Source organism: Populus nigra, chromosome 1 (assembly GCF_951802175.1).
Source record: "Populus nigra chromosome 1, ddPopNigr1.1, whole genome shotgun sequence".
Classification (NCBI taxonomy): domain Eukaryota; kingdom Viridiplantae; phylum Streptophyta; class Magnoliopsida; order Malpighiales; family Salicaceae; genus Populus; species Populus nigra.
In genome coordinates, this window is record NC_084852.1 from 35,248,104 (window position 1) to 35,261,466 (window position 13,363).

A 13,363-nucleotide genomic window follows, 5' to 3' on the forward strand; every position below is an offset into this window, starting at 1 on the left:
TGTACGTAATTAATATTAAAAAACAAAATTTTTATCGACCACTATTTACAATTGTACAAAATTAATATTATATTCAAACAAAACTATTTTTCAAAACTATATTATTTTTCCGAAATTTTTACCTCATTTTGTTTTTTTTAAAAACCAAATGTATAGTGTATTTACTACTTTACCAATTGCTTATTCTTATGAATTATGATTGACTTTTCATTAATTAAGTCACTCTTCAATCTAATCAAGCCACATGTTTTGACTACCAAAAGTCTTTTGACCCCCGCTTCCCATTTGTACACGTGTACAGCATACAGTCTATATGATCACTCGAGCATCCCCTGCGTCTACTACGTGTATGGCCTAGATCCCCCATATGCATTATTCCCTCTGCTTATCAGCTAGACCGAGTAATCCTCCTCTTCTCTCCCTCTCTCCCTCAACTCTCTCTCTACAAGCTCTGCAAAAAGAAAGAAACCCAGACTAGAAGCACGGAATTCATCGAAAAGAATGGATTTTTAAGTAGAATTAAAAAAAACCCATAATCTTTTTCCAATCCATGGCAGAAAATGCAGCCGCTTCGCCTAAACCTCTCCCTTCTCAGAATACAGTAATAGACCCATCGTCACAAGCAGCAACCTTATTGAACACTAACACGACAACCTTAACACAGACACAAACACCAAACGTATCCAATTTACCTCAAAACACACAAATCTCTTCCTCTTCTTCACTTGAACACTCCCAAATCCCTGCTTCACCATCTCTCCCGTCGCAGCAGCAGCAGAATGTCACAGCAATGTCAGGATATCAAATCCAACAAACCCTTCAAAGATCTCCTTCTATGTCGCGCTTGAGTCAAATTAACCAACAACAACCGAACCAATACGGTGGCGTTTTGAGGCAGCAACAACAACAGGGCCTGTATGGGCAGATGAATTTTGGCGGGTCTGCTTCAATTCAACCGAATTCACAGCAGAATCAACAACTGGGTGGGGCAAATTCGTCTCGCTCAGCACTTCCCGGCCAAACTGGGCACCTTCCTATGTTGACCGGGACAGCTGCCGCCGCTGCTCAGTTGAACTTGCCCTCACAGTTGCTGGCTTCAGTATGTGTTTGATTGCTTTAAAGTTCTCAAAGTTATAGTGTTTTGTTTACAAAGTTGCTGTTTTTGGTTAATTGGCTTGTACTGTTAGTGTAATCTGTGCTTTTGAAAAGTTTGTTAGCCTTAGTAAGAATTTTTGGATTGTGCTAGTGTCAATCAATTTATAAATTATTGCTATTTGGGGTATGAAATCTATTTATTGCACTACTCACAAGTGATAAATTACTTGAAAGTTTTACAAAGGTATATAAAAGACATTTCTGTGTGATAATCAATTGACAGTATATCACAGTTTAAATACTTATATTTTAAAAATATCCAATTATATAGGATTTCTGAGCTGAATGAATTGAATTCAGCGGGTGATAATCTCAAAAATGGTGTGCTTCTTCTTCAATCATTACATGATTGAATAGTTGATTGGATCAATAGAATCTGTTGGTTCAGTCTCATGCTCATTATGCAACGCATTTGTGATTGAGCTAGCAAAATAATTTAATGATCATAGTAGCTATTTTTTTCTAAAATAAGTGCACTCTTGGATGTAGCCAAGGCAGAAAGCTGGGTTAGTTCAAGGGTCTCAGTTCCATCCTGGTAATTCTCCGGGGCAGTCTTTGCAGGGGATACAAGCAATGGGAGTGATGGGATCACTAAATATGGGTTCACAAATAAGACCTAATGGGGCACTCACATATGCTCAACAGCGAATAAATGCAGGGTCACTGAGGCAGCAACTTGTGCAACAAAATCCGCTCACCTCTCAGGTTTGAGTTTTCTCTGATCACATTACCTTCTTATCTTTCTGGTAACTGGATTTGGTGACTCTAGTTTCTGTAAAGCTTGGGCTCAAGTTTTTTAATTAAAAAATGAGGTTATTAGTCAAAATTTATTTGTTTAGTTTTTGCTAGCAAGTCCCATTTCTCTGAAGAACCATATTGTATGAGTGTTGCTTTGTTATAAAGGGTGGTTTTCCAACCTTAGCTCTCTCTAATGCTTTTGCAATTTTGTTTTAGTATTTGTCATCGTTTGTAGTTCTGCAATTATATTTGATAAGCATAAATGGAGTGATTGTGAGAAGCAATGTGTATTCTCATGTTATTTGGTTCTTGCACTTACATGTGGATAAGCACATGCCTCTTTTGATGAATTGGTTATTTTTATTTTTATTATTTTTTTAATTTGAGCGCTGAGTGAATACATCAGCACATTACTGCTAATTGTAGCCATTAGGCTTTCCTAGAATCAAGCAATCTTCTTTTCTATGATCAAGTATTCTATCCTTTGTTTTTCAGTAAGCACAGAAAAATGTCAACTGATCATTCTACTTTTAGTTTTGTTGTTGGAACGGGAAACTTTTGCAATCATTTGCATTACATTTGATTTGTGTGCATGATCATCTCCCTGAAACTGCAGGTTCAAAGTCTACAAAGGACACCATCAATGGCATATATGAATCCTCAGATGTCAGGGCTGGCTCAGAATGCACAGCCAACTATGATGCAGAACTCTCTGTCACAGCAACAGTGGTTGAAGCAAATGCCAACAATGTCTGGTTCTGCCTCACCTTCATTCCATCTTCAACAGAGGCAATCACAGGCTCTCATACAGCAGCAATTGGCTTCATCTGGTCAACTGCACCAGAATTTGATGGCACAACAGTTATCCCAACTGGTACAGCAGCAGCCCCAAATGGGACACCAACAACTTCATCAGCAGAAGCAGCAACTACTACAGCAACAGCAACTGCAGCTGCAGCAGCAGCAGCAGCAGCAGCAGCAGCAATTGCAACAAGTGCCTCTGCATCAGCAGCAGCAGCAGCAACAACAACATCAACAACAACAGCAATCTCCAAGGATGCCAGGACCCACAGGCCAGAAATCTCTTAGTTTGACAGGATCACAGCCAGATGCAACAGCATCTGGTACAACTACACCAGGGGGAAGTTCGAGCCAAGGAACAGAAGCAACAAATCAACTTCTCGGGAAGAGAAAGATACAAGACTTGGTTTCACAGGTCTGTCCAGCATTTCACTTTGTTTTCTCTGTTCCTTTTCTTTTAGCTTTATACCATGTTCTTTTTTCGTTTCTAATTCTTCATGATAAATGTGCCATATTGTTCATCTTTTGGTTACTCAGGTGGATTCACATGGAAAGCTAGATCCTGATGTTGAAGAACTTTTTCTGGAAATTGCTGACGACTTTATTGATTCTGTGAGGCTTGCTAACATATATAAATTTTTCTGCATAAGAGTGTGTGTGTGAGTGCGCCCACGCGCACAAGAATTCCTCCAGTTATAAAGATGTAGCCCCCCCCCCCCCTTCTCTCCCTCTCTCTCTCTCACACACACACACGGGATGTTTCTCTGTTTTTTTTGTGCTTCTATTTTCCAAAGTTTCACTGCAATAAGGTCTTAAGTTTATATTCTTGCACATTTTTTTATTCTGCATTTATATGGATATTACTATTGAGTTCATGATTGAGTGTGAGGTTTTTACTTTTAATGAAGGCTTGAATGCAAGTGGTAATTGTAGCCTAATGTGAGGCCAGGGCAGGCACCAGATATTTTTCTAGATTTTCAATTGTTGCAGTTGCTTGGTTGTAGATGTACTTAGGAAGATCTTACTGTTATAGACTGTTGAAGATTAACCATGGTAGGTTTCAGAAGAATTTCCCTTTTGGTCATCCTTTCCTTGACTTCATTCCAATCAAGAAAGAATTTACTCGTAGTTAAGTATGAAGGACCATTGACTGGTGCAATGGGAAAACATTTTGACTTGCAGACAAGAGGTTGCATGTTAAAGGTTGAGAGGATCCACTTATTGCAAAAATGATGGAGGGTATATTATCCAATATTAACCTTAGTGGGAAATGGAATGTGATCAGACTGAAACCTTCTCTAGTGTTGATACTTCTTAATTTCCTAGTTGCATGAAGGTCCCTTATGAAGCTTTGTTTGATGTAAAACTTGATGGTTTGAGTATTAGAAAAATGAAAAGCTTGTTTTCGATGTCATCAAATGTCACCTTCTATGAGAACCTCTATAAATGCATGCACAATTTCCCTAATTTTTTGCATGAAAACTTCCACAGTAATTCTTCTGCTGCATAACTTTCTTCATTGTATCGCTCAACTTCTCTTGTACAGCCTCTCACTTTAGGGTGAAATTTGATTGGGTCAACTGCTCAGGTTTTGTGGTGGAGTATGAAAACAGTGGCCTGGTACACATACATTCATTTTGATATGTAGACTACTCAAATCCTGCTTGGTTTATTCTTTCTGTTCTAATGGTCCTAAACACCCTAATATTAGTGGAAGAAGTGTTCTTCTTTTGTTCATGGATTAGTGGTATATCAGGTTCATTCAGGAGAAAAAATAAAATTAAGCTTGGATAAATTATAAATCATGTAGGAATAGGATAAAAAATTAAAGATTGCCTGGAGTTTTTGCCTTTTCAGTTGGATTTGTTCTATCCTGAGAAATGTTGACCCATAAATCATGGTATTTTTATCAGTAATAATTGCATACATGATCATGTTATTACCATCTAACTTGTCCACCAAATATTCTGCAATAATATCCGTGGAGGATGAATTAAATCCTTTTCTTTCAAATTTTTCATTAAGATACTTATTTTTACTAAAATGCAGGTGACCACATTTGCTTGCAGTTTGGCTAAGCATCGGAAATCTTCAACTTTAGAGTCCAAGGATATAATGCTTCACTTAGGTTCGTGCTTCAACATATAGTAGACTAGTGTTATGTGATGCACAGATTTAGTCGTTGATTTTATAAAATGCTCTTATGGATTAGAGCAATAATGATAGTAGACTATCTGATTTAAAAAATTGGAGCAGCACATGTGGTTGTGGAATATGCATGGTAAGAAATGAGTGAACTCCAGTTGCTGTAACGCTTAGCATTGGTTTCATTTAATCTGTCAGACATCATTGTTATCAAATCTGCTTTTGTTTTTTAACACTTTTTTTTTGGCTTCTAATCTATATTCAAGAAGTCACGATGCATCTTTGCTTAGATGTGTAGCAAAATACTTTTGTTCAGCTGACTGAACTTTAGGTTTCTGCCAAGGATGTTATAGTTAAAACTATCTTTTAAAAATTAATTATCGTGAAAAATCTGATTAATTTTGATTTGTTATCCTTTATGCATCATATATAAAGGGTAGGTTGTTGATGAAACATTGGCTTAAATCATATTACTTGAGTGTAAAAACTGGAAGTAGCTGAAATTACCTTGGCCCCTTGGATACAGTTATGATCATGCAATCGATCATACAATTTGGAATCTGTCCCCACTAACCTGCTAACTACTAACTTCTAATGTTAAATCCCTGACTGCCTAACCACTGATGGTGGCTGTAGGGTTCTATCTATTGCAGAAAAATAATAAATAAATAAATAAATAGTTATAGCACAGAATGCATTATAGTTGATAAAATCAATATAACAAAGATATTGGTAAATTTGCTTTTGCTGTCTTATTTTGGAGTGAGGCAAAACAAGTTTTTGATGAGTATGATGCTTGAAAACTGTGTAGAGAAAAACTGGCATTTAACCATCCCTGGATTTTCAACGGAAGAGCAGAAGCACCAAAAAAGACCTGTAAGTATCTGGGATATTTGTTATTATGATATATATATATATATATATATATTTTTTTTTTTATCAATGTCAAATAACTTGATTAGGATGAAGTACAATCTAAGCTGGATGAATCTGATGGAAGTCCAAAATTTTTTATCTACAGTTCTTTTTATGAACTTTTAAAATTTAGTAGTGTAAAATATCATACAAATTATGAAGCTTTTCAATTTTTTATTTTATTCACTTCATTTGATTTTATCATAAACCAATATAATCCTTTAGCCAGTCCTGTCTTCCCCCACGAAAACTCACTCTCACACACACATCTCTACAGGTGATCATGTTGGCCATTCTTGTACCACTATGCAAAAATTCATTAATATTTTATGTAAAATACAGTTCAAGAGATCCAATTTGACCCTGGGTTTAAAATATGCAGTTGCCTAGCGATCTCCACAAGAAGCGTCTTGATATGGTAAACCATAATCTCTAGATATTTTTTTTCCCTATATTTCTCTCTTATCTGAAGCTTCTACTTTCACTCTCAATGTTGGTTCAGATTCGTGCATTGATGGAGTCCTCTCAGTCTGAAGGAAATAATATCAATCCTAAAGAGATGTTAAGACAAGGGCTTGGCAACCCAGTTGTTACCAATCACTTGATAAGACCTTCACCAAGTTCAGAGCAGATGGTTTCACAATCAACTGGTTCTCCAATGGTGCAGCAGATTACACGGTTTTAATTGATATAGGTTTTTGTTTCTGATATGGACTCCATTCTGTTGAATTTAACTCGCTATACTTTGCTGGTGAGAATTTAATGTTTTATATAATATGTAGTTATCTACCACAAAAAAAGGGGGGGTGGGGTGTGGGTGTGGGGGCCTTCCTGCCATGCATTTATACATACGTAGTTTGGATGGACTACATGCACTGAAATAAAAGAATTAATGTCAATTTAGAGTATGAGATTTACAGTATAGGCAGATTGGAGATATCCTGGGAGTCTGGACGGAAGAGGTTAGTATGTGGTGTTTGGGGTGGGTGTTGTTCTATGATGTCTTTTCAATGTCGGTAAAGGTTGGTATATAGCTTGCTAAGAATGCAGGCAAGAGATGTCTGGTCGCCTCGCATTGTCCTAATGACAAGAACCAAACACGGGTCCAGAAAGAAAATCAGTGCAAAAAATCATTATGGAATTTGTGATATAATGCAGGGAAGGATGTGCCTTTTTTCATCAGTGTCTGTGTTACTGTGATTTTCTGATTTAATAGAATGCCTAAAATCATGTTAGTTTTGAATAATATGCATATTTCTTCTTCACCACCACCACCACTGTTATTTTGGATTTGAACGTGAATTTGAATGTAAGAATTAGCTGCATTTTTCACTGATAAAATTTGGCATGTGAGAGAGATGGGTTTCATTTCTTGCAAGGTGCATTACTGTTACTACATTTGTCTAGTACGTACCAACTTCACATGGTTTAAGGGTATAGTTTGACTAAATGGTATTTACTATTTCTGCGAGCATTTTAGCACCTGTGTTCCTACTTTCCTAACCTTTTAATCACTTTGTTCCACAGTTTGATTTGGCAGAAGCAAAGCTGTAGTTGGATAGAACGCAAGCAAATCTGTAAATTATTTGGAGTGGTAGATTCTTAAATGGCTGCAGAGATTGCACCAGTGGACAGTCTAATTTATTATAGCTATTTTTTTTTTAATTGTGTATGATCATTTGATTTGTGTTTTATTTCCTTTTCTTTTGGGGGGTGGCCTTGGGCACAAATGAGAAGGTGTAGGATTTTTGTGAAATTAGTTCCTCTGCCTGCTTTCTTGCAGAAGGAGACTTCAATATTTATCACGAAAGGCATTCTCTTAAATTCAGGATTTGGTGAACTTGTATCTCATCACATTGTTGGGTTAATGCTTGCTCGTGGATGGCTTTAAACCACTCAATTTCGTCTGGATTGCATCTTTTTTTTCATGCATGTTTGAGGGGAAATATAGATCTGCTCAACTTTTAGATTGTGTTTTGTCAAATTTTTCAAGATAGAAGAGACAGAAATAGGAAGGATTGGTAGATAAGATTAAGATATAAAAATAAATATATTTTTATAGTAGTTTTAGAATAAATTTATATTCTTTTAAAACAAAACATGAAGGACAAAAGAAATGTCTCATTTATATTTTTTTTATTAAATAGTAATTAAACATTACCTCTTGATTTCTTTTTGAGTAAGATATCTTTTAGAAATTTTTTATTTAATTTAATTAACTTAAATATGTAAAATAACCCAAAACTAGAAGCTGCATCAAGATGTTAATTTTGACAAAAAAAAAAAAAAACTTAAAAAGATGATCCAATACAAGTTGGGAAAAATATTCATATAAATTTAGTTGCACTGAGCTTTCTTGGTGAATGATTCTAAATGGGATTACCTGTAAAAAAACACTCTCTGGCCAAGTCAATATAATGTTTTAAGAGTTTTTTTCATGTATGGAGAAAATATGATTACATGGAGTAAGTGAGAATGATTCAAGATCATTTTCCTTTATATATATACTAGTTGGGTGCTACATGGCGGGTTTATTTTTTATTTTCATAAAAAATACTAAAAAAATTATAATACAAAAATTAATATTTTTTCAATATTAATAATAATATTTTTTCAAATTTATTAATTATTTTATTAATAATATTAATTATAATAAAAATAATAATATTTATAACACAAATAATACTATTTTTATATGAATATTTAGAATTATAATAAAAATATTAATATTATTATTTTTATTATAATTCAAAGTAGAGGGTTGCAGGTTGGGTCCGTGGCCGGACCTAAGACGGTTGGGGGTTGGGTCGGGAGGGGACCCAAGGGGGTTCGGGGTTGGGTCAGGCGGAGACTCAAGGGGGTTGCGGGTTGGGTCCGTGTCTGGACCTAAAAGGGTTGTGGGTTGGGTCAGCGTCCGGATCCAAAGGGGTTGGGTTCGTGGCCGAACCCAAAGTGGTTAGGGTTTGGGTTAAGAGTCCAGGTCCAAGGGGTTTGGGGCTTGGGTCCCTGCCCAAACCCAAAGAGGTTGGGGTTGGGGTCCGTGTCCGGCACCAAGGGGGTTTGTGTAGGGGTCCTTTGGAGTTCGGACCTATGGGGGGTTGGGGGTTGGGTCCGCATATAGACCCAAGGGGGTTGGGGTTCGGGTTAGGTAGGGACCAAGGGGGTTGAGGGTTAGGTCTATGTTCTTCCCAATCGGATTGGGGTTTGGGTTCGGCATGGGGCTTGGGTATGTGACCGGACCCAAGGGGTTTGCGGGTTGAGTTTGCTGTCGAAACCAAGTGGTTTGGGGGTTGGGTCCGAGTCCGAACCCAAGAGGGTTGGGGGATGGTCCAGACCCAAACGAGTTGGGTTTGGGTCTGTCATGTTCGGACCCAAATGGGGTTGGGTCCGCGTTTAGACCCAAGGCCGTTGGGTTTGTGTTCGGGCCCAAAAAGGTGGGGACCGTTCGTGTCCCGACCCAAGTGAATGGGGTCCTTAGCCAGACCCAAGAGGGTTGTGGTTTGGGTCCGTGGTCGCACTTAAGGTGGTTGGGTCCGAGTATGGGTACTTACAAATGACCTAAGAAAAATGGTTCCTCACGCAGGACCTTTTAGCCCTGGGTCTGACGACGGACCTAAGAGCACTAGGTCCTGATGCCGGAACCAAGAGCACTGGGTCCTGTTGCAGGAGTCAAGAGTATTGAGTTCGAATGTAGGAACCAGGAGAACTGGGTTCTAACGCTGGACCTATGAGCCCTGGGCCGCGCTAGGGTCTGCAGCTGATGTTTTCTTCTAAGTGTAGGAGTGTTGAAGTAATAAACAACCCGTCAAGACTAGGGTCGAACCATAGGGAGGTGAACTATATAAAATTATAAACAATAAATGAAAAGGAATTGAAGAGAACTTTTGAGATCTGATATTGATGTAAGGATTTAAACAAATATACAACAATTGTCAAGGTTAGAGGATCCACTAATGGTATTTCAAATAAGTATAATATAAAATCTTTTTATTATTCAATTGGAAACCACACACAAAGGAGGTTCCAATTCAGATTCTAAATTCTTAACATGATTATATTAATTATCTTATTTGAGTAATGTTAATACTTGTAAATGTTGTCAGGTATTCATGGTGATAATTTATGTTAATAACAAATCAAGTTCCTTTGATAGCATATGTGTCAGTTATACCATATAGTTGGGCTATGAAAGTGCCAAGTATTTGTTGTACTAAGAGTTGTTCAACACAAATCTAGATTAGCCATTTAACAAGCAAAGTATTAAGAGTGTGTAAGATAACAAATACAAAACATGTTAGTATCAAACATTAAAGTCCATGTTGAGTTTATACTATACTTATTCTTACACCATTAGTGTAACCTTTTCACATTGACATAATAAACTTAGTTGAACATTATGAATAAGAGAAACATAGATAAACAAGATAAGAACATAATTATATAAGTATAGTAAAGGAAATGAAAGGTATAAACAAGAGATTAAGGAAAATATAACATGGAATAAAACTTGAACATTACAAAATACAAAGAAAGAAAACAAGAATATGATCTTGATCTGAAAACCAAGATGCCTAAATGCATGACAAATGCCTCCTTTTATAGGCCAAAATTCAGAACTATTGATTTGATGACTAATTGTTGAGTGGGTGACCACATCTTAACTTGAGGACAATCCTTATCTTTTTGTCTGAACAAAACGTCATTGCTAACATCAGAATTTGAACAGATAGTCCTCATGAAAGTTCTGGGAAATTGTCTCAACTTTCCAACAAAACAAGAATCGACGCATTTAACTTCTAGAACTCGAGATAGGCCTATGTCTTAGTTTTCCATATATAAACCAGACCTAAATCCAAGTTCTACAGCTTTAGTTATGATCCAATAACTAAATGGTGTTCCAGTTTGGACTAAACCATCTCTTTTTTAAGCTTAACCCTCTCTTTGTCTTCTCAATTTCAGTAGTTAAACTCATCAATCAATCCTTTGATTTATATGATAGGCCTGTATTTAAAATGAATATTTATCATAAATTAAAGGTATCTTATATTATCAGACTTGTTATTATAAAACATGCTCTAGTTAAGGAGTTATTAATACTTCAAGTGCAAAATGATGATATAAAACCTTGATAAAAATACACTTTTAAGTACTAATCAGCAGCCATGTGCGTGGGCCAGACCCAGCGCACAGGTAGGGCAGACCCATCGCCTGGTGTCCCCGCGTGGCGTGCGGGTCTAACCCAGCGCACAGGCAGGGCAACCCAAACGCCAGGTGTCCCCATTTAGGGGTGCAGACCTGGCTCATGCCTAGGGCAAGCCAGCCATAGCGCCAGGTGTCCACATCTAGGGCCTATAGCCCTACCAAAACTTGAGCTGACCATTTTCTCCTCAACCATCTTTTCAATGCTAAATGCATCCCAGCAAAAAGACAACCCCATCCCTCCCCTGCTGCCCTTGCAACTTTCTGTGGCAAGGACTAGTCTAGGTAAACAGTAATAGGGGTACTGAGCACTTTATATATATATATATATATATATATATATATATATATATATATATATATATATATATATAGAAGTAGCTTCTTAGGTGTACCATTTTCTAATAACTTTATGAGTTGTAGCCACGTTATATAGGCTAAAGGTGTTAGTGTAATGCACAATATCAACATTAATAATGAATTACAAAGAAGATAAAAAAAAGGGGTAGGCTCAATTAAGTTTAGTTTAACCATGGTTAAACCGAACATAAAAAAAGTGTTACTCGAAGTCAAAATAAGTTCGGTTGGGTTCAGTTTGATCTGATCAAATTGGCTTAAGAGTAAAGAACCGAGACCAATTAGGTTCGATTTGATCTGATAGGCTTAGTTTGGGTTCAGTATGACCGTGGTCAAATCGACTGAAAACCGTTTGAACAAATCCTACAAATAGGATTGGTTTGATCATGGTTAAACCAAACTAAAACCCTTTGAATCGAGCCAAATAATGGGCTCGGTTTAGGTTTGGTTTGACCTAATCAAACCAAACCTAATGGGAGATCTTAGGTTCGATTTGACCTAGTTAAACCAACCCAAAACTATTTGAACTAAGTCAAAAAATAAGCTTGTTGTTCTCGATTTAACTTGGTTAATCCGAGCTAACATGTTTTGCACAAATTCACATCATATTTTTTTTCTTATTCTTTTTAACATGTTTCATCATTTTCCCCCTAATTAATTTTTTAACACTGTGTTAAAAAATTAATTAGGGGGAAAATGATGAAACATGTTAAAAAGAATAAGAAAAAAAATATGATGTGAATTTATGCTTATTCTTTTTAACATGTTTTATGCTTATTCTTTTTAACATGTTTCATCATTTTTCCCCTAATTAATTTTTTAACACTGTGTTAAAAAATTGACTTGTGAAAAATAGTGTGAGCAATGATACCTGACAACGCATGCTAAATAAAATAATGCTTAAGATGCGAGTCTGCAAAAGTCTTATTGGTAGATGGTAGACGTTTCATATGTTAGGTGTACTAAGTCACTGTACAGGGTCATGGTGAAGTGGAGAGAGACAACACCATATGATCTTACCATTCTCTCTCCATAACATACAACTTACTAATCCTCAAGATTTCTGTACGTTCTTTGCTTCTTGTTGAGTGTGAGATTTCAAATATGAGGAGTGTGAGATTTCAAGTCTAAGAAAAAATTCTTCTCTAGTTTTTTTCATCAATAAAAAGGCAACTTCTCCATTTTCAACACTTGTTTATAATATCAAGAGACAACTATTAAATGACCTAGCTCAATTATCAAACAAAAGCCAAAAACTTGGACTCTGCCAAACTGAACACAATTTAGGTTCAGTCAATCGAGCCAGTTGGACCCACTTGATTCATTGGACCAAGTCTAAGAAGATTGAAATATGGAGGAAATCTAAACAAATGATGAACTTAGGAGAGAATAACATTATAGGCATATTTGGTTTCGGTTGAACCCAAAATGGAGAAGAGAAAATTTAAACATGTAAACTTGATGAAGAATATCATGGAGACATTGGAGATACTTTCAACTTGGAGATTACCTTGGAGAAATAACCAAAACTTGGTTCAGTTAGTCAAAGCTAAACTAGACCTATTTGGGTTTGGTTGAACCCAAACTGGAGAAGTATAGAAAATTTAAACAAGTGATCAACTTGGTGAAGAATAACATTAAGATAGTAAAGATACTCTTACCATAGATTTTAACTTGGAGAAATAACCAAAACTAGGTTTAGTTAGCCAAGACCAAGCTAGGCCCATTTTTATTCGGTTAAACCTAAACTAGAGAAGCATGGAGAAAGTTTAAACATGTCAACTAGCAAAGAATAACATGGAGACATTAGAGATAATTTCACTTTGGAGTTTAACTTGGAGAAATAGCCAAAATTAGGTTCAATTAGCCGAGGCCAAGTTGGGCCCACTTTGGTTCGGTTGAACCCAAATTGAAGAAGTATGGAGAAAATTTAAATTTGTCATCTCGAAAAGAATAATATGGAGATATAATCTCGAAGACATTGAATATATAATAGAAAAAAAATAATTGTTTGGTGAGGAAGACTTATAGAGCCCTTTTGGTTTGGTTAAAC

At 36.4% G+C, this 13,363-nt stretch overlaps 1 protein-coding gene across 7 annotated transcripts; it reads left to right on the forward strand.

Moving 5' to 3' along the window:
* The first annotated feature begins 359 nt into the window (after positions 1-359).
* LOC133672610 (transcription initiation factor TFIID subunit 12b-like) lies at positions 360-7,654 on the forward strand. 7 transcript variants are annotated; one of them, XR_009834882.1, is made up of 9 exons: positions 362-1,099; positions 1,645-1,860; positions 2,510-3,109; positions 3,232-3,306; positions 4,744-4,822; positions 5,651-5,715; positions 6,137-6,172; positions 6,257-6,505; positions 7,282-7,654. XR_009834882.1 is itself a non-coding variant. In XM_062093082.1 (9 exons), exons 1-8 carry the CDS (start codon positions 551-553, stop codon positions 6,437-6,439), a joined length of 1,803 nt encoding a protein of 600 aa, XP_061949066.1. In that variant the 5' UTR covers positions 362-550; the 3' UTR covers positions 6,440-6,448; positions 7,282-7,654. The 7 variants fall into 7 exon arrangements, 6 of the variants coding, with proteins under 6 accessions (XP_061949074.1, XP_061949081.1, XP_061949066.1 ...); XM_062093082.1 differs by having other exon boundaries at positions 6,257-6,448; XM_062093090.1 differs by having other exon boundaries at positions 360-1,099; positions 1,708-1,860; positions 6,257-7,654.
* Positions 7,655-13,363: the final 5,709 nt, after the last annotated feature.